The sequence below is a fragment of the Talpa occidentalis genome, unplaced genomic scaffold, assembly GCF_014898055.3.
Source record: "Talpa occidentalis isolate TD23 unplaced genomic scaffold, MPIMG_talOcc4v2.1 talOcc4.2, whole genome shotgun sequence".
Taxonomy (NCBI): domain Eukaryota; kingdom Metazoa; phylum Chordata; class Mammalia; order Eulipotyphla; family Talpidae; genus Talpa; species Talpa occidentalis.
The window spans coordinates 7,382,575-7,406,928 of NW_023602073.1; the positions used below are offsets into that span (position 1 = coordinate 7,382,575).

General features: G+C 39.9%; 1 protein-coding gene across 4 annotated transcripts in view; it reads left to right on the forward strand.

The window, feature by feature from the left end:
• Nucleotides 1-15,390, forward strand: part of CAP2 (cyclase associated actin cytoskeleton regulatory protein 2) — a 154,780-nt gene extending 139,390 nt beyond the window's left edge. For all 4 annotated transcript variants that reach the window (XM_054698331.1, XM_054698330.1, XM_037518905.2 and 1 more), the window contains exons 8-13: nt 1,447-1,636; nt 2,907-3,082; nt 5,157-5,280; nt 5,374-5,456; nt 11,827-11,967; nt 13,915-15,390. In XM_054698331.1, the coding sequence (XP_054554306.1) occupies nt 1,447-1,636; nt 2,907-3,082; nt 5,157-5,280; nt 5,374-5,456; nt 11,827-11,967; nt 13,915-13,998 (798 nt within the window). In that variant the 3' untranslated portion in view covers nt 13,999-15,390. The remainder of the gene's footprint in view (nt 1-1,446; nt 1,637-2,906; nt 3,083-5,156; nt 5,281-5,373; nt 5,457-11,826; nt 11,968-13,914) is intronic.
• The last annotated feature ends 8,964 nt before the right edge of the window (nt 15,391-24,354 follow it).

Below are 24,354 nucleotides of genomic sequence, written 5' to 3' on the forward strand. Positions count from 1 at the left end.
TTTAAAAGTAAATGGTATAAGGGCCTCCCTGGTGGCCTAGGGGTTAAGTTTCAGCTCTATCAAGCTATCGCCAGCCACTGCAGCACGAGTTCGATCCCCAGCCAGGGAGCTACCCACATGGTGCAGCAGACATCTCCTGTCTCGCCTGCTGCTCCCCTCAGCAGTGTATTTCAGTCAGTCTGCCTGTTCTGCTCCCCACTCTGTCTCTGGTGAATCCTCACACCCCCCCCACACCTCTGGACTACACCTCAGTTCTTCTATGCAAAAACAAAGTTTTTTAAAAAAGTAAATGTTATATAACCAGAGTTTGTTGTATATGTGTCCCATGCTACTAATTTAGTCCTTTGAAAACTTCCCCTCTGAGGTCCTCTCAGACATTAAAACAAATCCCTCTGTTGTCGCTCACCTTTTACTGCTATTGGATTTGTCAAAATTTCATATTGAAAGCAAAGTTGCACAAAGCAGAAAAATTAAGAACAAGCAGAGAGCTTGCCCGGGAAGGCTCCAGGTTTTAGTTGCTCACTAACCACCAACATTGGATGCACCAGACTCCAACATGGATCCGGACCCCGATTATGTCCAGCTTTGAATAGTGCGAGGCCTGCACACTGAAAAGTGAGCCCCAGGGAGAGGTTCAGTATTTCTCTAGCTGCTGAAAAAGGTTTAAAAATATTGAATATTTTCCTTATGCCTAATACTTTGTTTACATCTCATATTTTACCAATGAGTATTGTCACCACTCTGTCTTTGGTGATCTGTCCCTAAAAGGTCAAACCTCTTTACCAGTGTCCCATGTTTTTCAGATTCTCACTGGTCAAGGTCCAGCTCCACTCCTATCCCAAGCGTTGGACGTGAACCTATGAATATGGCTTTATTTGCCTCTGAGTTGGCAGCATGAGTCATGGATGTGGCGTTTCCACTGACAAGGCTGCCCAGCTCAGTCACACTCTGCTCCCATGGTGGATCCCCCCCTTGAACCCCAATCCCCCCAACAGGCCCGTGATGCACAGTTGTGCCTCTTCCATGGCCTTTGTGAAATTCTTTTTTTTTAAAGATTTATTTTATTTATACAAGAACTGGGGTATATAAAAAGAAAGAGAGAGAGAGAGAGAGAGAAATGGGGTACAGGCCAGATGTGCAGGAGGGTGAGAGAATTCACCAGAGACCGAGTGGGGAACAGAACAGGTGGACTGACTGAAATACACTGCTGAGGGGAGCAGTGGGCAAGATAGGCGAGGTCTGCTGCGCCATGTGGGTTTATCCCGTGGCCAGTGGGGATCGAACCAGCACTGCAGAGGCTGCAGACAGCTTCACAGCTCTGTGCTCAACTGTCTGCGCCACCAGGGAGGCCCTCTTTGTGAATTCTGAGCCCCATCCCCTCTTTGGTAACAAAATGGCAGCTCTCAGCACATCAGTCTCATGCAACGACTTCTTCCTTCTTCCCAGGGTCCAGTCGCATCCAGTGCATCGGCATCGCCTGTTCTCTCCCCTGGGCCCGCTTTCCCTCCACCCCCACCTCCTCCTCCTCCTCCTGGACCACCTCCGCTTTTTGAGAATGAGGGTAAAAAAGAGGAATCTTCTCCTTCACGCTCAGCTTTATTTGCGCAACTTAACCAAGGTGAAGCGATTACAAAAGGTGAGAAACCCAGAGCTGAATCTGTCTCCCTCTGGCTCCAGGATGCAGAGTCCCAGAGTCCACAGTGACGGGTGTGTCACAGCATCTCCATCCCCAACACACAGACTTAAGCAGGCAGAAGCCTGCCATGTGCCTCCTCTCCAGATAGATGGGCTCAGTGGGCTGTCGCGTGGACCAGAAAGAACTTGGAGACTGCGTTCTTAGTGGACCACTGCAGCCTCAACACTTCAGCCCCATCCACCACCACAGCTTCAAGATGAAGTAAATAAAAATGACAAATAGCCCCTCTGTCCTCAATTCATATGCCCGCTTGTCCAAGAATTACAGCATTGAGTTACCTGTGTCCTCAGGGCAAAAAGTTAAGTAAAAGAAAATCATACATTTTAAATATATTGGGGGCCTCCCTGGTGGTGCAAAGTGTTAGGTCTCAGAAGTATGAAGCTATCTGCAGCCTCTGCAGCATGAGTTTGATCCCCGGCCAGGGAGGTGACCCACATGGTGCAGCAGACCTCTCCTATCTCGCCCGCTGCTCCCCTCAGCAGTGTATTTCACTAGATCTGCCTGTTCTGCTCCCCACTCTGTCTCTGGCAAATCCTCTCAACTTACCCCCCAACAAACACACATACCTGTGGCCTATACCCCAGCTCTTGTATGCATAAATAAATTGTTTTTTAAAATAATTTTTAATGTATATTGGAATCAGAAACACATACATTCTAAACAATAAAGTCTGGTGGCAGAAAATTTGTATGAATATATTTTTGCTTTGCACAATTAATAAGAATTATGATATAAATTTCCCTGTGTCCTGGTCTAGGAACTAAGCATTCGAAATTGTCCATTTTTTCTGCCTTCTTGATGCAGCATTAGTTCATCTATAAAGTAAGGGAATGGACTCATCACCTTAAAGTCGAGCCCATACTCAGATATGCACTTATGGAAATGCCCTAACCTTTTAGGCAATACCTGGGGAATGATTTAGCCATAAGAGAAGTCAGTCATGTGAGCCTTTTGATGATTTGCTTTTTGCAAAATGTTTGTCTATCATCTTAGCCCCTTAAAAAAGAGGTTCTTTGAATGGAAAAATAATTCCAGTGCTTCTATTAACTCAACTTACATAGGACTCAGACTCAGCCCATGAACCTTGAGAAAACACTAGGCTATTCTGAAAATAGCACACCAGAACGCTCTATGCTATTTACATTGTGTTGCTCTAAGACATTAAGGATGAAATAAAAACAAGTGTCTGTGTGTTATCTCCCTGCCCCAGGACTCCGACACGTCACAGATGACCAGAAGACACACAAGAATCCCAGTCTGCGGGCGCAAGGCGGACAGACTACATCTCCATCCAAAAGCCACACTCCAGGCCCCACCCCACCCCACTCTCAGGCGCCTCAGAAACATGCTCCGGTGTTGGAGTTGGAAGGAAAGAAATGGAGAGTAGTGAGTGAAGCCCTTTAACCCTCATTCCTGACATGATCCAATGAAAGGCCCAATGGCTTAGCTGTTTCCCAGGGCCTCAGGGATCCCTAAGTAAGATGACAGAGGAAAAGTCACTGAGTAAAATAGAAACTGGGGCATTCCTATTTTTTAAATTTATTTTTATTTTCTTGCATCATTAATTTTTGAATAGTGCTTGATTTCTCCCCTCCGATGTAGTCCCTGTGTTTCTCCCACCACCACAGCATGGTGATCCATCACTACAGTCCCTTATGCTCTTCCTTCCCCTGTTTTGACCCCTCTCCCCCACCCTTGTTGCTTGCCTCAAATTTATGGTTAGCTTGCAAATTTTGTCTTTTTCCTGACCCTTTGTTTGGGTCCCCTATATTCCCCCTATAGGTGGAGCCATCCAATATTTATCTTGTTCCTTTTGATTTGTTTTGCTTCATATAATCCCTTCCAGCTCCATTCATGTTGCCACAGTTGGCCTGAGTTTATCTTTTTTGATTGCTGAGTAGTATTCCATTGTGCACATAGACCACATCTTCTTGATCCATTTGTCTGTTTCAGGGCATTTAGGTTGTGTCCTTTTCTTGTTATTGTGAATAGTGCTGAAGTAACCATAGGCGTGCCGGTTTCCTTGCAAATGAGTGTTTTTGTGTCCTTTGGGCAGATTCCCAAAAGTGGGATGGCTGGCAACCTTCACACAGCTGGACTGAAATCAGGGCATTTCTAAATGCTCCATGAGCATTCTTTGTTTTTCCTCATTTCTCATACATTCTCTTCTTGAACTTTGTTAAATTGTTTCTTTGAATTGTGGTAGAATACACACAATAACAGAGTTGCCGTCTCAACATTTAGGTGCCATGTGGCTTTTTTTTTTTTAATTTTATTTTTATATTCCCCAAACAATTGCAACCCCTTTATTTTGACCCCAACCCCTCCCCCCTGCCCCCCTCCCCTCATAAAGTGTCTCTGGTTCATAGTTGTTTGTTGATTTTTGATTTTTACTTTCTTATAGTTATTCTTTTTCCTGGTCCCTTATTTAAGTTTTCTAGATTCCTGCTATGAGTGAGACCATCCGGTATTTTTCTTTTTCTTTCTGGCTTATTTCGCTGAGCATGATCCCTTCCAGCTCCATCCATGTTGCTGCAAATGGCATGTGTTTATCTTTTTTGAATGCTGAGTAATATTCCATGGTGTATATGGACTACATCTTCTTGATCCAGTCATCTATTTTTGGGCATTTGGGCTGTTTCCAAAGCTTAGCTATTGTAAACAGTGCTGCTATAAACATAGGGGTGCAGGTGCTCTTTGGAGTTGATGTTTCTGTGTGGACTATCCCACTATGGAGCAGCCTTCACCCCCATCCAGCCACAGAAAGAATTAACTGTAAAACTGCAACTCTGTGCCTCTTAGACACTCACTCCCCACCCCACTACCCTCAGCCCCTGCAACATCTTTCTACTCAGTGAATCTAACTGGGTTTTCCATAAATTTTTCATCGGTACCTCATTCTGATCTGCTGTAGGTGTTTCCTCCATCCCACTGAGGGAAGTGCTACCAGAACCAACCCTCCCCCACCACCGTGTGACTAGGACAAAGACACTTGCAATGCAAGATGGTGCCCCGGACAATCTAGGGGACTTTCCTGCAGAGGGAGGACCAAAGTCCCTGAATTGTTGTCATGGTCTCCAAGTACAGAGGCATGTAGGAACTGGGGTGAATTCACAGGCTGATTTGCCCAATTTGACTCAGCCACTTGTGCTGTAGTATCTGGGCCAGACTCAGCATCCAGATTCAACCAAAAGCTCTCCCATCCCACTAGCCCGCTGCCTGGTTCTGGCTGGTTGCAAACTGACTCCCAGGCCCCTTTCTGGCAGTGGTTCCATGTTTTCCCAGAGTTATGGTGACAAATTAAGAGCTGTGGTTTAGTCTGTAGCAAACGGTTCTAAAGGCAGGGACCTATTGAAAAGCTGAACTCCCTAGAAATTTCGGCAGGTAATAGATTCAGAGTCCTCCGTGCCCTGCATCTCTAAATCCTTATATTTAACATTTGCCCATGTTTTGATTTTAGGAATATCAAGAGGACAGGAACGACCTTGTGATTGCAGAGACCGAACTGAAACAAGTGGCTTACATTTTCCAATGCAACAAGTCTACTCTACAGATAAAAGGGAAAATAAATTCCATTACAATAGGTAGGGCAGAATTATGACTCTGAGGTTGCTTTGATGCATTTTCTTGGGCAGACATTCTGTATATTTAGGGGCTTGTTTTTTTTTTCCCCCTAGATAATTGTAAGAAGTTTGCACTTGTGTTTGACAATGTGGTGGGTATTGTGGAAGTGATCAACTCCAAGGATATTCAAATGCAGGTACGTGGCCCTGTGAACCATGCTCTGCCCCCTCTGTGGCTTTGCCAAACTATCTACCCTTCCGGAATGGGGTCTCCCTAAATTCCCTTCCCTCTAGACACACCTCTGTCATCACCTCCTCTCTGATTCCCTAGATTACCTGAGAATTAATTCCTCCTTTTCAGTCTATTATAATGTTACAGGGAACCCCAATGTGAAATGGGTGCCTGACTGTGGGTCCTCACCCGCATGCTTAAAAGGGATTTATAGTGAGACTCCACCACAGGCACACACAAAAAGGGGAAATGAAGAAAGGAATAACTCAGGGAGAAAGAGACAGAGATAAATTGGTGAATGCATCCTACCAGTTCCGCTGAGCTGGAACCCCGATTGCATGCTGAGTGGTGAAAAACCAAGAGAGCCCCAAGGCCCACATGTCTGGTTATACACCAAACCTGGCTGCTTAACTCCACCCTCAGTTCCCAACAACCCTCCCTTCGGTGGTGTGATTACATTATGTGATTTGTAGTCCTTGGTGTCTTAGCTATCTTTTGTCTGGAGTGGGTTACCATCACTATTTCAAGAACTAATTAATCTTTAGAGTCTCAGAAACTTGTACAGTACTTGCACAGGGTATTTGTCAAGAATAAATGTTTGTTGATTGGAGAAAATCTGCAAATGAATGAACAAGAATAGTACAAGATTCTCCAGCATAATAATACCATGCCAGAGAGAATTCCCCTCCAGGAAAAAATTTTTCTGGGTAAGGAGGTAGAAAAGGGGAAATGTTTTCTGAAGTCAGTAAAATCATCAGTAAAACAACCGGGAAATTAGGATTGGAATTGAATTTTCCAAACAAGAATATCTTCATTCCTTTAGACAATTTGACTTAGCCAAATGAGACTTTACAATACACAAAAGCTAAAAGGGCTTCTTACCTTTGGCCAGCTCTGTCCACGCTCTTTGATTATATTCTTTTCATTTTGTTAATTACCCTTGATTACAGAATGTCTCCTAATAATGGTTATTAAAATTGGACTCTGATTTCATAGACTTTTCTCTATAAAAGCCCACTTTTGTCTTACTGGGCCTTTTCACCACTGCCTCTTTTAATTAGAGGATATTCACTTGCATATTTTACGTTTCGGTAACTGCCATTTATTTAAGAAGTTGGTTTTGCTTATTTCCATTTAGTAGAAAGAGCCCTGAACTGTGCACCATGGGACCCGCACATCTTCGCTAGCTCTGCTCTCACCGCTGTGTGCACTGGGACACTCAACTCTGACTACCGTGTCTCTACTCTAAAACACATTGTTAATTGGAGGATTTTAAGTCCTCTCCAGCCCAAATTCTAAGTATGCTTGGCACATAGATACAGTTACAGATAGAATTGTGTCTTTCACATTCTGGTTCCATCAATCCCCTTCTCCTGATCATTCTGCTTCCACTTTTCATAAATCCCATTCCTTAATAGAAAATCATTTAGAAGAACTCACCAAGTAATCCCAACCTATACCAGATTGTTACCTTCACCTTGTTAACAGGGAAAACAACATAATTAATTTTTAGATTCTAGGTTCTGAAATATGAGGTTTTTTGCCCATGACCATCTAGCATTTAGCATTCATCTCTTCATTTGTCTGCCAAATATTTTTTGACTCTGTCTGACATGCCAGTTACTGTTGTCGGCATTACAAACAAGAGTAATCAAATAAGACAAAAATCCTTGCCCTCTTTGGACTTACATTCTGGCCATGCTAACTCCCAATTTTGTATTTCTAATGATCACATTAATGCACTTCAAAACACTGCTTTCCAAAATATAATGAGTGAAAATATTAAGGAAATTATTCATTACCAGAAAAAAATTCAATTCATGAAGGACAGGTGTGGTTCACAGAAACCTTATGATGAGGCCACAGTGAACTGTTCTGGATGGTGGGAGTTTTTGTGTAAAGAGCCAGACTTCCTCGCATTCCACATTATTATTATTTTTTAAAGAGTTATTCATTTATGCATATAAGAAAAGGGGTACAGGCCAGAGGTGCGGGCAGTAAGAGGATCCACCAACCAGAGACAGAGTGGGGAGCAGAACAGGCAGATCTACTGAAATACACTGCTAAGGGGAGCAGCGGGCGAGACAGGAGAGGTCTGCCTCGCCATGTGGGTTGTTCCCTGGCTGGCTGGGGATCGAACTCGTGCTGCAGAAGCTGCTGATTGCTTCATAGTGTGGTGCTTAACCCCTTGCGCCACCAAGGAGGCCCCCACATTATTTTTTAAACAAAAAACCTAGAAATAGTACTTTATGGCAAGAGGTAAGAGTATATAATTTGCAACTATCATGCATTCACTTTGTGTTACACTTAAAAGGAATCCTGGAAATAATTTAACCTAACTCAGCCTCTTTTAATTTTAGAGAATTTATTTCAGGTTTTTGTTTATTCTACAGAAATGGGGTTGGGTAGCAATGATGCAATCGTATCTATAGAATTACCAATATTTTGAATGTATAATTGCATTACATTCAAAATTTTAAAACCAAATGAACTAAATATAAAAAATGAAACTACAAGAAAGTAGAAGAAAACACTTCAAAATAATAATCATATTTATGGGGGAGAAAAAAATTCTAAATTGAAAAGTAATTGAAGGAATTATAATTTATAAAATCATAAGAGACAAGATATGTCTACTTTAAAATTTTTAACTTATGAATTTCATACATTGGAATGCTGTGTAGTCATTTTAAATGGTACCTAGAAATATGTCCACGTCTTGTTAAGAAGAACGAACACTATACCATTATGAAAAGCATGATTTCATTTTTCTAAATACACACACATACATATATACAGAGATATATCTATCTATATCTGATAGTCATTGAGTCAGCTTTTTTTAAAGCTTTATTTTTATTTATGCATACAAGAGCTGGGGTGTAGGCCAGAGGTGTGGGCACAGGGGGTGAGAGGATTCACCAGCGACAGAGTGGGGAGCAGAACAGTAACCATAGGCTTGATGGATTGACTGAAATATACTGCTGAGGGGAGCAGTGGGTGAGACAGGAAAAGTGTCTGCTGTTTACTGTGGGTTAGCTCCCTGGCCAGGGATCGAACTCATGAGGCAGTGGCTGGTGATAGCTTGATAGTGGTGCAGGAGTTAAATCTCAACTCTATCAACCTATCGCCAGCCACTGCAACATGAGTTCCATCCCCAGCCAGGGAGCTACACACAAAGCGCAGCAGACCTCTCCTGTCTCACCTGCTGCTCCCCTCAGCAGTGTATTTCAGTCAGTCTGCCTGTTCTGCTCCCCACTCTGTCGCTGTGAATTCCCTCACCCCACTCACACCTCTAGCTTACACCCCAGTTCTTGTATGCATAAATAACAAATCTTTTTTAAAAATAAAATAAAACTGAACTGAAGGGGTAGTTGCATGACTGGAAATGAACTAAATATATATCATCAAATTGAACATTTAAAACAGGTGAGCTTTAAGTTTATAGATTTTCTCAATGATGCTATTTAAAAAATTGAAAGGAGAAAGAGGCATGAACTGAAGTTCATATGATTTGGTGCAATAATTCTATTTTTGAGAAACAAGTATAGCAAAATAATACAAAGTATGTGAGAAAGACTAAAATATAGAGAAATACAAGATATAGAGAAATAATTACAATTAATACAGAGGCAATTTAAATGCTAGAGCACCAGACTGAAGGTCACAGTTACCTGTCACTCATGGTCCTCTTATTCTTATCAGAAATGATCTCTGTTCTCAAAGTGTTCACAGACGACTGGGGGAAAAGGCATGTATGCAATTGATTCTAAGGCAGTCTTCACCAAAACACTATAGAAATGACAATTCTTACCAGATCATGGTGATTTTTTGGTAAAACTTCTGATCCTAGTCTATTTCTCTCTCTCTCTTACTATTATTTAATCGGCATAACATTGCATTATAACATAAGTTTCAGGTGTTCGTTGTTGAGAATCGCCATGTGCACATACTACTTGAAATTTACTGCAAAAAGTACTAATCCATAGCTCACCACAACGAGGGTATTGCCTCGTTTTCCCTTGTACCAGGAACGATAGCCACTGGTAACCACTAATTGGTCTTACAGTTCAAAAGCTAAATTTTTATTTTTTTCATCTATTTGTTTTTTTCTATATGCCACAGATGAGTGAAGTTATATGGCGTTTGTCTTTCTCTGTATGACTTACATCAGTCACCTTCGTTTTCTGTAGGTTCATCCATGTTATTGCAAATGGCGGAGTTTCATCTTTTTTATAGCTGAATAGTATTCCATTCCATAGATTCCACCACATCTGCCTTATCCATTCGTCTACCAGTGAGCACTTAGTTTGTTTCTAACTCTGGCTACTGTGCATTTTGCTGTAGTGAACATGGGGGTGCATATATGTTTTCAAGTTAGTGTTTTTGTATTTTTCAGGTAAAAACACAGAATTGGAATGACTAAATTATATGGCGATTCAATTTTTAGTTTTTGAAGGAATCTCCATTATGCTTTCTATAATGGCTGCATCATTTTACATTCCCACCAGCAAGGGTGTAAGGGGTTCCCGTCTATCCACATCCTCGCTCACACTTGTTCTTTCTTGTCTTTTAGATAATAGCCATCCTCACAGGCGTGAGGTGATATCTCATTGTTGTTTTGATTTGCATTTCTCTGATAATAAGAGATAATGAACATTCTTTCATGCACCTGTTAGCCATCTGTAAGTGTTCTGGCAAGGGAAACAAAAGCAAAAATAAGCAAATGGGACTATATCAAACTAAAAAGCTTATGCACAGGGAAAGAAACTTGCATCAAAACAAAAATGGGAGAAGGTATCTGCATGCCATCCATTTGACAGGGGTTAACACCCAAAATATATGGAAAAAACTCTTAAAGCTCAACAATAAAAAATACCAACAATCTAATTTAAAAATGGGCAGATGATCTGATAGACACTTCTCCAAAGAAGGGCTGTTTTTTTATTAATTCTGCTATTGCTTTTTCAGATATTCAGATACACAGGGTAATTCAGCAGTTTTAGCATAATATAGCAATATATAAATGCAAATAACATGTACTGGTCTAATGTGATCGCCTCATGTGGCCCTACTGTGTCTCACAAACAAATCACCTAAGACTGATAATTTAGTCTTTTCCCTTTATTTGTCTGGCATTCATTGAGTGCTATTCTCTATGCAAATGCTCTTTGTTATTATAAAATAAGCAGATCTAGAGATGGCCAAAACATTACTGCTGGCACTCTTGAAATATAGTTACATGCATTATCTTTATTTTATTTTATTTATGGCCAGGCTCTGTTCTTACCTGACCTTGAACTACCTCTGCCTTTTTTTTCCACTGGGGCTCATTACAACTAGTGTCCAGTTTCCAGGGAGAGAGGGGAAAACAGAAATACAGTTATCTGGCCAGACTCCCCTAAGGAATTCTTTCTATCACCTGCACCATCGATTGGAGTTGCTCCTTTAGTTAGCAATCAGGCCTTTTCTTCAGGGTGAAAGAAGAGATGTCTTTATCACTTCAATTGCCATTACAAGAAGGCGAATTATAGAATTGTAATATAGTCCTGGGGGAGACAGGGTGCCCCTATAGACATGGGGGTGTTTGAAACCTGCTCCAAAAGAAATTTAAAACTGATCAGAATTTTTACAGCACTTAGATATTTGTAAATAATACAAAGAATCGCTTCCACCCATGTATGGTGCTATTTACCTATACAACAGGTGACCTCAACCAAGTCTCCAGTTTTGGCTCCTGAAATTAATACACTTCAAAATACCTAGACATTCATTCTTTTGTTTAATAAGCTTCACATTCAGGCAGAGAGATTTTTATCTAGCGAAGAATTTAGGTGAAAAGAATCACAGCATTTCTTACTTTTACTAAGATTTAGGAAAAATTTTCATTACAGAAAAAGTTATTTGCTCCTAAATGACAATATTTATTTATGACAGTATTTGTTTTCATCCCAATTGCATCACGATTCCTCAAAACTGAACTTTTAAGCAAATAAAAGTAACGCATCTTGTTTCTTTTATCATGAAATCAAATATATGTTTCAAATCCACTAACAGCCTTGAGACTTTTTCTGAACATTTAGCTGCTGTTTTCTAATTAATCCCTTTATTTGTCTCAGGAAAGAGACCCTGATGTTTGAGAATCTCCTTGTGTGGCCCTTTCATTCATGTCCCCAAATGACACCTACCTGGTGAGCCTGAGACGGTGCCTCTCCAGCACCCCTACCTCCTCCCAGCTACCCCTAAAGCTTGGTTATTCCCATGGAATGTGCTTTTTTGGGGACATTGTAACCCTGTTTCTTTGTTGAGGTCCCGCTTTTTTTTCTTTATTTCAGGTAATGGGGAGAGTGCCAACAATTTCTATTAATAAGACAGAAGGTTGCCACATATACCTCAGTGAAGATGCACTAGACTGTGAGATTGTGAGTGCCAAGTCATCTGAAATGAATATACTTATCCCTCAGGATGGTGATTATGTAAGTACCTTTTCAAAGGCAAGAAAGAATTTTTCTTGAGCCTTCTTATTATTACCATTCTTAGACATTGATTTAGCAGCAACCACCCTATCAGCTTCATTGGTAGAATAATTCACAGGAGGGAAAACAGTCTCACAGAGAAGCTCTGTCATCATCTTACTATCACATCACTCCCAGACAAGATTTGGGAAGACTATAATGCAGCAACTATGAAAGAGGTGTCTTGGCTCTGGAGTATTCTTTACATTGAGAGCAAACACCCAGCCTTATTTATTCATCAAGGTCCCAAGGACCCCAGAAGGGTGTTGGCGGGTGCACACGCAAACACAGTGGTTTCTTAAGACTGTGGCTTCTTTGCTTCATCCTAAGACTGCACGGCAGGTTTCACTCAAGAATTCATCACTCATTATAGAAAGAGCCTTCCCGGGCATCCCTGGTGGCACAAGGGGTTAAGTCTCAGCACTGTGAAGCTGTTGCCCACTGCAGTGTGAATTCGATCCCCGACCAGGGAGCTGACCCACATGGTGCAGCAGACCTCTCCAGTGGTGCCCCACTGCTCCCCTCAGCAGTGTATTTCAGTCAATCTGACTGTTCTGCTCCCCACTCTGTCTCTGGAGAGTTTGCTCACCCTCCCCCCCCACACCTATGGCCTACACCCCAACTCTTGTATATATAAATAAATCTTTCTTTAAAAAAAAAGAAAGAGCCTTCCCTTTAAGATAATGGCTTCTTCCAAAGAAACAGTAGGACCACACATCTAGGAAGATGTACATGTTCCATTGAAACATCACATCTCACCAATGGATAAGCCCAGGCTGCAGCTTAGCAGACACTTGGGGTTTAACAGTACTGTGTATACAGGAAGTCCACGGGGCCACAGTACCAGGGGCCAAGGGAACTGTTCCCTTCCTTTATTTATTCTTCTTAAGAAGTGATCGGAGAATCAGTTTGGAGAGATCCCAAGCGCCTTTCATTTTGACCATTCTGCATTTTTCTTTGCATATACATGTATGTGCACAGGAAGTGTGCTTGTGGTATATAGTGCATGTGTGTGGTACATGTGCATTTATTTCCCAATGGGAAGAATTTAGCTGGAGGAAGGATAACCAATTGGTACACAACCCAAAGCACATTTTTCTATTTCATCACAGAGAAGTCACATAACATGAAGAGAAAGTCTTTCTACCCAGGGCCTCCCTGGTGGTATGCAGCACTATGAAGCTATCTGCAGCCACTGCAGCACAAGTTCAATCCCTGGCCAGGGAGCTACCCACATAGCACAGCAGACCTCTCCTGACTCACCCGCTGCTCCCCTCAGCAGTGTATTTCAGTCAGTCTGCCTGTTCTGCTCCCCACTCTGTCTCTGGTGAATCCTCTCACCCCCACCCCCGCACCTCTGGCTTACACCCCAGTTCTTGTGTGCATAGATAAATAAATCTTAAAAAAAAGGGAAGGGTCTTTCTATAATGAGTGATGAATTCTCCTTGAGTGAAATCTGCCGTAGAAAGTCTTAGGATGAAACAAAGAAGCCACAGTGTTAAGAAACCACTGTGTTTGTGTGTGCCCACAAATATCCCTAGGTGTGGACTCTGGCTGCACTGCTTATTGGTGATACCATCTTGGGCTGGTTGCTTATCTTGCCAGCCTCCACTTCCTGTAGATGGCATCTCAGGAATACTGAGCTCTCAGAGTTGTTGTAGGTGATTTACTGAGTTCACACACACCCTGGATGTCAGTAAGTTCCCCCCCCGTAGTGATGAGGCTGGCTCAGCCTGAGAACTGAGACGTGACCCTGCAAGTCTGCATGTGACATGTGACACCGAGGACCTCTCCATGACGCAAATTTGGGTTCCATAAGATGTCTCTGTTCATCATGTGACATAGTCAGCCTTCCCTCTGCTTCCAGAAGGAAGCCTTGGTTTAAGTGACTGTTCTTGCTTTTTGCAGAGGGAATTTCCTGTTCCGGAGCAGTTCAAGACATCGTGGGATGGCTCGAAGCTGGTCACAGAACCTGCTGAAATTATGGCCTAAGCTCCAGAGAGACTGAACCCCCTGACCCGACTCTCCCCTTTTCCCATACTTGCAAAAAAAAAAAAAAAGCAGCATTAAAGACCTAGAAGTTGCAGGAACACCTACTGCTTTCATTTTGGCCTCCAACAATTATAGAAACAGCATCATTTCTGGCATGCTTTCGTGGGCATTTTGCAGTTTAACATTTCCTCATGATTTGCTTTTGTGTGTGAGTCAAGCCCCACTTGACGACTCGTGAGCGTTCTACATTGAAAGGGGGAACAAGAATGCTGTTCCCGCGTATCATTAACAGCACTGATAGGTAAAAATATCGCATGATTCACCTTTACACTTAGGTTTAGCCGCTCATTCGCTTTTATATTTATGTTTAACGACTAGTGAAAAACAAAACCTTTGAGAATCTAAGATGTGCATTTTTACCTTTTAGGAAACTTCAATGTGATATCGCTGTAGTAGTATGCTCTGAAAAGCACACGATATGATTTTCTTCCTTATTTTTCCCACGTGTTCACCTTTTCCCACGTGTTCATCAGCATGGATCTACTGGCAGCATGAATACATGAATATTCCAATCCATGTTTTTAAAAAATACAAGAAAATTACATACTAAGCATCGTGTTAAGTTTCTTGGTCCTATACACTGCAGTTACTAAAAATCTAAATTCTAATGACTTATCGTAAAAATTTTTCCACCATGTCACTTGGAAAACTTACTTTATTGTGTAAAGGTTTTCATGCCAAAAGATTGGTGGAAGCAGTTTTTTGTTTGGTTTCTTTGCTGTAGAGTACTCACATCACACTCAATTTGTGTTTTCCAGTTTTGAACCTGTTAAATATCGGATGCCTTGTACATGACATTTTTAACATTTTAATTTAGGTTACTTTCTTCTAAATCACTTGCTGGACTTGCTTATCAGTCTCAAAAATGAACATGAAAAGCCATAGATGTATTATGTCCTGTAAAACCTACGGAACTATTTGTTGGTTAGGCTTGCTGCTCCTATTTTTGTAGTATTAATAGTACATGCTTTTCCAGCATATGATAACTATGATATTCCTTTGTATCTTGAAGTACATAGTGCTGAAAAGTCTGCAACTTCTTGGATGACATGTAATGAATTTTAGTATCATGCTTGCAGGCCCAATACAAGCATATAGATCGTGCCTCTTACAGCCTTTGGAATACATCATTTCCGTTTTTTAAATATCTTCTCTATCCATATAAAATTATTAATGCTCTTTATCAAGGTTTTGCTATAAAAGTTTTGTCCTAATGAATAATGTTGTGGCTTTAGTAAATATCTTTTTTTCAACTGTAAACTTATTCTAAAATAAAGTAAAACTCTAATTGTTTATATACTGTGATGGATTCTGGGTGTTAAAATTGTTTGTGTGTGTGTGTGTGTGTGTGTGTTCTGGGATTCATGCCTGGCTCATATGTTGGAGTTAGGCAAGATGACCTTTTTTTAAAAAAAGATCTATTTATTTATGCATACAAGAATTGGGGTGTAACCCAGAGGTGTAGGGGGCGAGAGGATTCACCAGAGAGAGTGGGGAACGGAACAGGAGGATCTATTGAAATACATTGTTGAGGGGAGCAGCAGGTGAGGCAGGAAAGGTCTGCTGTGCCATGTGAGTTGCTCCCTGGCTGGGGATCGAACTCGTGCTGCAGTGGCAGCTATAGCTTCATAGCACTGTCTTTAACCCCTGCGCCACCAGGGAGGCCCTAGGCAAGATGATCTTCTAATTGAATTAGAGAACGCACCCGAAATGCCATTAGTTTCCCTGGATGACTTCTTCAAGTTAGTAGATTGGCATGACTATCAGAAAGTTCTAGAATCTAGTTTTATAATTCATCCTTCTTATAGATGTCTGTTAGTGGAAACATCCCAGAAAATAAATTTAGTTTGTAAAGTTAATACAGTATTACATAAACCATATAATTTTAAATGTCTAATGTGAATATAAATAACTTTTAAAATTATAAATGAATTTCTAGGAGATAAAGTGGAAAGAAAAGATGAACAAAGTTATACTACATATTCATTACATAGTAATAATTTTATACTAAAAAATAAGTCTTAGAATTTGTTGAATTTCAAAATGCTTCACCACAGATAATGAAAGTCTGACCTTGAGGTTTCAACCATTATTTACCAAGCAACCCTAGTGCCCAAAGCCATCAGCTGTTTTTTTGAATATGTTGAATTTGTTCAATAAAAGAAAAAAGTTGTCAATGTATAGGAACACAATCACCAAGATTGATGCTTCCTTTCCAATATGTCTCTTTTCTTGCACTGGTTGAATTGCAATGCTATCAATGCAATGACCTTACAATTCTTGACACAGTGGTAAAAAATTCATATATAACAATATTGTATGTCATACACACACACACACAAAAAAAAAAAAAACAAATGAAAATGTGTCAGATAAATTAAAAGTGCCGAGGATCTATGTTTTATTCTACAAAATGATAAAATGATCCCAAAGAATATGTTGTCTTAAAAATCCTTTCTTTGATGACACTGTTTGCACTAAATCATCTGTTTATTAGTAACAGTCTTCCTTCCACAGCAAGACTTCTTGACGTGCATAATCAATATCAACTCCTTATCTATGATAATTCTATAACTATAGGCAATATATATGTATATATAGTTTTACTCATTTCTCTTTCATTCATGTGCTTCAACTTCTTAGGATCTAGATGAGTTTATCTAAAGGAGCTTCTCATTTTAAAGATAAAAAATCTGAGGTACAGTGACATAAAAATCTTACATAAGGACAAGAACACACACTGCTTTTTATAACTCAATGATTTGGCTTCTAATTTCACCACATTTCTAAAACTCAAAAGTCCTCAAGTCCTCATCCTTCATCCATTGGGATTCTAGACACTCCCTTTCTTATTAAATGTTCTTGGTTTAGTGACACAATATACTTTTCTGACTCTTAACTTTCCCCACCTCAAAAGCTCCCTTAAGTTTTGTTGCCTAAATTCACCTATCACCCCTAATAGATGACTCCCAAATCCACACCCCATGCCCATCTCCCTAGATTCTTAATTCCAAGGGTCCACAGAGTATTTCTACCTGCTGCCCCAATTTCATTCAACATGGCTAAAATTAATGCACATTTCCCACAATATCCACATGCCTTTCTAGCTTCAGTCGATGGCTACCTCAGATGTGTCCATAAATTTAAAACCAAATCCCACGAAACACTCTTTAGAGAGAACCAAATTTGGAGGGAACTATGCTTCAGTCTTGAACCTACTAAGTTCAGAGCATCTTTGTGAGATTTAATCAGAAATGGAGAGGAAGACAGAGCGAAATCTGCAGTCATTTCCACTGTGTTTCATACCAATTCCTTAGGAATCATTGCATAAGTTTAATATTCTAGAAAAGCCTTATTAAACATGTTCGTTTCAAAAGACTTTTTTTAAACCATTGGCACTTTCTGCTCCCCTTCAGATACCACTGTAATTTTAGGCCTTTAATTGTGCCAACTGAAACAAGCTAATTTTATAATCTTTCCCAGATTTCTTTTGTAAGTTTCACCATTTCGATGTTTCTGTACATGATTTTTTTATCTGTTATGTGTAGACAGTAAACAGCTCAAATTAATCCATGCAACATTTTTTAAAAAAAGATTTATTTATTTATGCATACAAGAACTGGGGTACAGGCCAGAGGTGCGGGGGCGGTGAGAGGATTCACCAGAGACAGGCGGGGAGCAGAACTGACTGAAATACTCTACTGAGGGGAGCAGCGGGAGAGACAGGAGAGGTCTGCCGCTCCATGTGGGTTAGTTCCCTGGCCGGGGATCGAACTCCAGCTGCAGTGGTTGATGATAGCTTAATAGTGCCGAGACTTAACCCTTTGCACCACCCGGGAAGCCCCCATGCAAAATTTCTACATTATTTTTTGTTCCTGTACATATTTTACAAAATATGCAACAAAGATTAACATCTGCTTATGAGTAAGGTTTTTTCCCCCAGATTTCCTTCCAATGTAATATATCATTTTATATTTAAAGATAATTTTGCCTAAAACTACAACTTTGACTATTTGAGTACAAAGTGCACTTTCCTTCTATATCTTGCTTTTTAGGACCATCTCAAATTAGGAAAAAAAAGAGGTATTTCATGCTGACTTGAAAATGAAGGAAATGCATCCTTTTCTGCACGTACTATGCCATGATACTAAATCTTATTCACCAATATTTTTTTCATTAAAATCCACTTTAAAATTTCCCATTTATTAATTTCTTGCTATATTTAATAATAACCATGGCCTTATTTTCTTCTAGTCAAAAATCAATAGACTTCCAATGGGAAGTCTTCCCATGAATACAAAAGCTACCTAAAGATTTTGAGGGGGAGACTATTCTTTCCTCCTCATTGTCCTTTGGGGACATAGTCATGTCCACACTCTATGAATGGCATACACCCCCTAGCAGGGGCGATGATGGATGTCATGTGGACCCCAGAAACCAGGAGGGTCCCACATGGTGCGCAGACCTCTCCTGCCGCCCACTGCTCCCCTCAGCAGTGTACTTCGGTCCTTCTGCCTGCTCTGCTCCCCGCTCTGGCTCTGGTGAATTCTCTCACCCTCCCACGCTTCTGACTGTACCCAGTGCATGTATAAACAAAACAAACAAACAAACAAATAAATAAATAAACATGCCTCTATTAAAAAAAAAAAAATAAAAACTATAGAGAAAATACACAAATTACGTGGATGCAGATTGGCAGTACCAGGATAGTAATGGCCTTCTGCAATAAGCATGATAAAATCTCTGATCCTTTCTGGATATTTAAAGATATTGTCCTGTACCATTACTAAAAGAAAATAGCAGTGTGCAGAAATGATTTTGCAAGAGTTATACATGATATGTTTGTTCAGACAAAAAGGACATAAATTTATGGCAATAGAGTAGTTAGTTATTTTGAATATATGAATTTTTCATCTCCTGACATAGAAAAAAGTTGGATGAAATAACCAGGAGTTTCTGCCACCATCGTGAATCTCTCTTCTTTCGTTCTGACTACAAAGCAAAGTCAAAACAGATTTTTATATTTATCTGACTAATTTAAGCAAAAGATATTTTATCTGTCTATTGACAACAAGAAATAATATTTGAAAACCGGGCCTCCCTGGTGGCCTAGGGGTTAAGTGCCAGTACTAAGTATCACCGCTAAGGCCTGAGTTCAATCCCAGCCAGGGAGTTACCCACATGGCGCAGCAGACCTCTCCTGTCTCGCCCACTGCTCCCCTCAGCAGTGTATTTCAGCCAGTCTGCCTGTTCTGCTCCCTGCTCTGTCTCTGGTGAATCCTCTCACCACCTACCACCCCTGGCTTGCACCCCAGTTCTTCTATGCAAAGATATATATATATATATATATATATATATATATACACACACACACATATATATGCAATGTATATATTTGAAAATCACATATATGTATTTGAAAACCTAAGTCATCCAAATTACCTGTCCATATTCTAGTCAATTTCCTAGTCTCAATCACAGCTGATATACATGTATCTGAAGACTAAAGAAAGAATGTTTGAATGTAAGTCTTCTCAGTGGCTGTGGAATTCAAGGAGTGATGTCTCATCATTTAGCAACTAAAATCTGGTTCACTAGAGAATTATCAAAATGTTCCATCGTTTGTTAGGCTCTAAAATAATGACACCAGCAATATGGTCTCCATTCTGCTTCTACCAACTGGCTAGACAGCTACTTTCTCAAAATTAAATTAATTCCATACTCTCTATTTACAGAAATGTTTCTCTGTAATCTCTCACAAGATACAGCTTTCACACCGGGATTAACTTCAAGGAGAAAAGTTCATCCTTCCTGAATGCTTCAGAAAAATAAAGTAGGTCTTGCATTAATTAGAAAGAGCTTTGGCATAAGAATCAAAAAATCTGTTTTACATTCTAAAAGCCAGAGAGATGTGTCCGTATAACAAACACTGTGACGCCTTTAGAGATAGGTCGTTCTTTAAAAATGAGAGCAATATGTTATTTTTTTCCAATTATGACCTAACAAATGTACAATAAAATTGTCTGTGGCACAGTCACTAGCTGTTCACCAAAAGCTGTTCTTCCTCTTTAGTAGACTACATTTCTCCTTTGCAGTCAGATGGTCACATGACTAGATAATCCCAGAAGGAGGGTGGATGTTAAGTAAATCCCACATCAGTCTTTTAAGAAAGTATATTTTCTCCATGTTCTCTTTCCCATCCACCAGTGAGATCTTGGACAAGGCAACCACTCAATCATGCAGATGCTGGTATGTCCTAGTCATGTAAAAATAGCACATTTTGGGTTCCTGATTATGGAAAACAGCCACCCGCTGGAGTCAGCTGCAAAAGTAACTCAGCTCGTGCTTCAACAATCACACATTTGGGTTTATTTACCAGAGTAGTTTAGCCTATCAAAACTAATACATACCTCTGATTTACTGGTTCATTCACCAGAAAAAAATCTTCAAAGAATTTGGAAAGATGTGCAAAGTACATTAATTTAAATGAACATGTGTCAGAAAAACAGATGGTAAGTATATTTTTATCAAAATATATGCCTATTGAAAGAACTATTTTTGTTCGTATATAAAGGTATGTAAATACATATTTGATGAGAGACAGCTTAGTACAATGGTTGAGAACATGGATCACTGTACTATCTCTTAACTGGCTATATAATTTGGGGGGAAATTACTTAACTTTCTCACTAAGGCAAGAGTTCGATACCCAACCAGGGAGCTGACCCACTTGGTGTAGCAGACCTCTCCTGTCTAGCCTGCTGCTCCCCTCAGCAGTGTATTTCAGTAGATCTGCCTGTTCTGCTCCCCACTCTGTCTCTGGTGAATCCTCTCACCCCCCACACTTCTGACCTATACCCCAGTTCTTGTATGCATAAATAAAATAAATCTTAAAAGAATTTTACTTCTTTCTTGCCTAATACAGAGATGTCAATAACACCACTTACCCATTGAGTTGTTTTGATAATTAAGTGTACACATCATAAATGTTTGTCAGTATGAGTTGCTATTATAATCATCATTATAACATAGAGATAAAATGTCAAGATACACACTAAAAGCAGCAATAACTAGTTTTGAAGTATGGAGTTAAAGGAAATAGTCTTCTACTCTTTACTCTTTACCATTTGAATGTGTCAGGATAAGGATTATAAGCATTTGATTATTAAAAATATCATAATTGCTTGTGACTTATAAACATCCAATGATTTTTAAAACACATTCAAACAAAGATAATTACCATCTAGTTCATCAGTTTATTTTTGTCTGTTTCAAATTACAGGCTTCTGTTTCAAAAGACACATGAAGGAAATGCTTTATAATCCACATGAAAAATATAGTCCAAAGGGAAAAATCAAATAATACATTTGGATGTTCATTTGGAAAAAAAAGTTAAAAGCTATTTACCAGCACAGTTGCTTAGAATCAAATTATTTCAATTTAGCAAATTAAATTTTTTTAACATTTCTAAGTGATTGGTATTAAAGCTTCAAGAGGATAAAAAAGTTCCTGCTTTGAGGGAAAATATAGATTGAATTCTTTGGAGAAATTTAAATTTTCTTTTTAATTTCTAAAATTTATCTTAAAAATATATACTTAGAAAAACTCTAGGGCCTCCCCTGGTGGCACAGGCGGTTGAGCGCAGCGCTGTGAAGCTGTCCACAGCCTCTGCAGCACCGGTTCGATCCCAGCCAGCCAGCGAGACTCCCACATGGCGCAGCAGACCTCTCCTGTCTCACCTGCTGCTCCCCTCAGCAGTGTATTTCTTCAGTCTGCCTGTTCTGTTCCCCACTCTGTCTCTACTGAATCCTCTCACCCACCCATGCATCTGGTCTGTACCCTGGTTCTTGTATAAATAAATAAATCTTTTTAAAAATTAAAAAAAAAAAAACAACAAACTCTAGATAATACAAAGCCAAAAAGATAGTTGTGCAGCAAAATATAGAAAAAAAGAAAGAATGTGATAGCAAAAAAAGGATAAGATTTTATTTAAAAGACCAAATATAAAAATTGGTAAAGTAAACGTGATAAACTATAGAAAGAGAATACAAAACTCAATTCAACAAGTATACATATGCTGTCTTTAAAAGTACATCTGAAACAAAATATGTCAAAATGTTAAAAATAAAATATTAGAGAAGGGGATTTTTTTTTACATATATATTTTTACATCGTTGTTCATTTTTGTACGTTTGATTTCTCCTCTCAGAGGTAGTCCCCATAAAATTCCCACCACAAGACACCCGTGAACCATCACCGCAGACTCTTGTGCTCTTCCTTCCATAGACCTTAATTAGACCTGTAAAATAACATTACCTTTGACAAATAATGTAACCTATTCAGGAGCGTAACATCCCACCATATTCACAGAGCTCTCCCCTACTCGAGGGGAAGGGTCATATACAGTATACACACCAGGGGGCAGGAATTTTGAAGACCAGCTTAGACCTTAGGCTGCCACAGTGTTGAACTGTTTTTTTCATGAAAATAATCAATAACTGCTAAATGTAAAAAAATGAGTTCTCAAAAGTATAAAAATAGGGCCCCCCTGGCAGTGCAGGGGTTAAAGACACAGCGTTATCAAGCTATGGCCAGCTACTGCTGCCATCAGTTCGACCCCCGGCCAGGGGGCTACCCACATGGCACAGCAGACCTCTCCTGTCTCACCCACTGCTCCCCTCAGCAGTGTGTTTCAGTAGATCCTCCTGTTCTGCTCCCCACTCTCTCTAGTGAATCCTCTCACCATCACCACCACCTCCCACACTTCTGGCTTACACCCCAGCTCTTGTATGCATAAATAAATCAATCTTTAAAAAAATAATCCATTTAGGATTAAAGAACTAGACATAAGACCTGAAACCATAAAATACATAGAAGGAAATATAGGCGAAACACTACGGGATTTGCACATCAAAGACATCTTTACAGACACATCACCCAAAGCAGTGATAGTGAAGGCAAAGATAAACAGCTGGGACTACATCAAATTAAAGAGCTTCTGCACAGCAAAAGAGACAATAACAAAAACAAAGAGAAACCCCACCAACTGGGAGAACATTTTTGCACCCAACACTAATGATAAAGGACTGATCACAAAAATCTGCAAAGAGCTGATGAGACTCAACAACAACAAAGAAAATAATCCAGTCAAAAAATGGGCAGAAGAGCTAAAAAGAAACTTCTCTGAAGAGGAAATGCAAATGGCCAACAGGCATATGAAAAAATGTTCAACATCACTTGTCATCAGGGAAATGCAAATCAAAACTACCATGAGATACCATCTTACACCAGTGAGAATGGCACATATTAAAAAACTAGCAACAACAAATGTTGGCGAGGATGTGGAGAAAAAGGAACTCTCCTGCACTGCTGGTGGGAGTGCAAACTGGTCCAACCACTATGGAGAGCTGTGTGGAGATTTCTGGACCTACTAAACATAGAGCTTCCATATGATCCAGCGATTCCACTCCTAGGTATTTACCCAAAGGACACAGAAACATCAATTCCAAAGAGCACCTGCACCCCTATGTTTAACGCAGCACTGTTTACAGTAGCTAAGCTTTGGAAACAACCCAAATGCCCAAAAATAGAAGGCTGGATCAAGAAGATGTGGTACATATATACCATGGAATATTACTCAGCATTCAAAAAAGATAAACTCATGCAATTTGCAGCAACATGGATGGCGCTGGAAGGGATCATGCTCAGCGAAATAAGCCAGAAAGAAAAAGAAAAATACCGGATGGTCTCACTCAGAGCAGGAATCTAGAAAACCTAAATAAGGGACCAGGAAAATGAATAACTATAAGAAAGTGAAAATCAAAATCAACAAAAAACTATGAACCAGAGACACTCTATGGGGGGTGGGGAGCGGGGAGGGGAGAGATTGGGGTCAAAATAAGGCGACTGCAATTGTATGGGGAATATAAAAATAAAATTTATTTTAAAAAATAATCCATTTATTCTGAATTTCCAAATGTGTTGGAAGGAAGTTGAACATCTTTTATTTCATGATTTTAAATCATATGTTCTCATTAGTAACGTTCATTTTTGTGGTTTCTCCCTTTTTCTTAACTAACATTGCCACAAGATTATGTATAGTGTTGGTCTCTTATCCAAAGAGCTAGTTGTTGGGTTTATGACAAATGATATTATCATTCTGCAAGTTAACTTTTTCACATTCGTACCAGCAGTTCATATTCGGTAATAATTGTCCTTTGTCTTTCATAATTGCTTTCTGTGGCTGACTGCATCAAAGCCAAATCCCTCCTCTTCTGCCTCCTTTTCTGCACAATA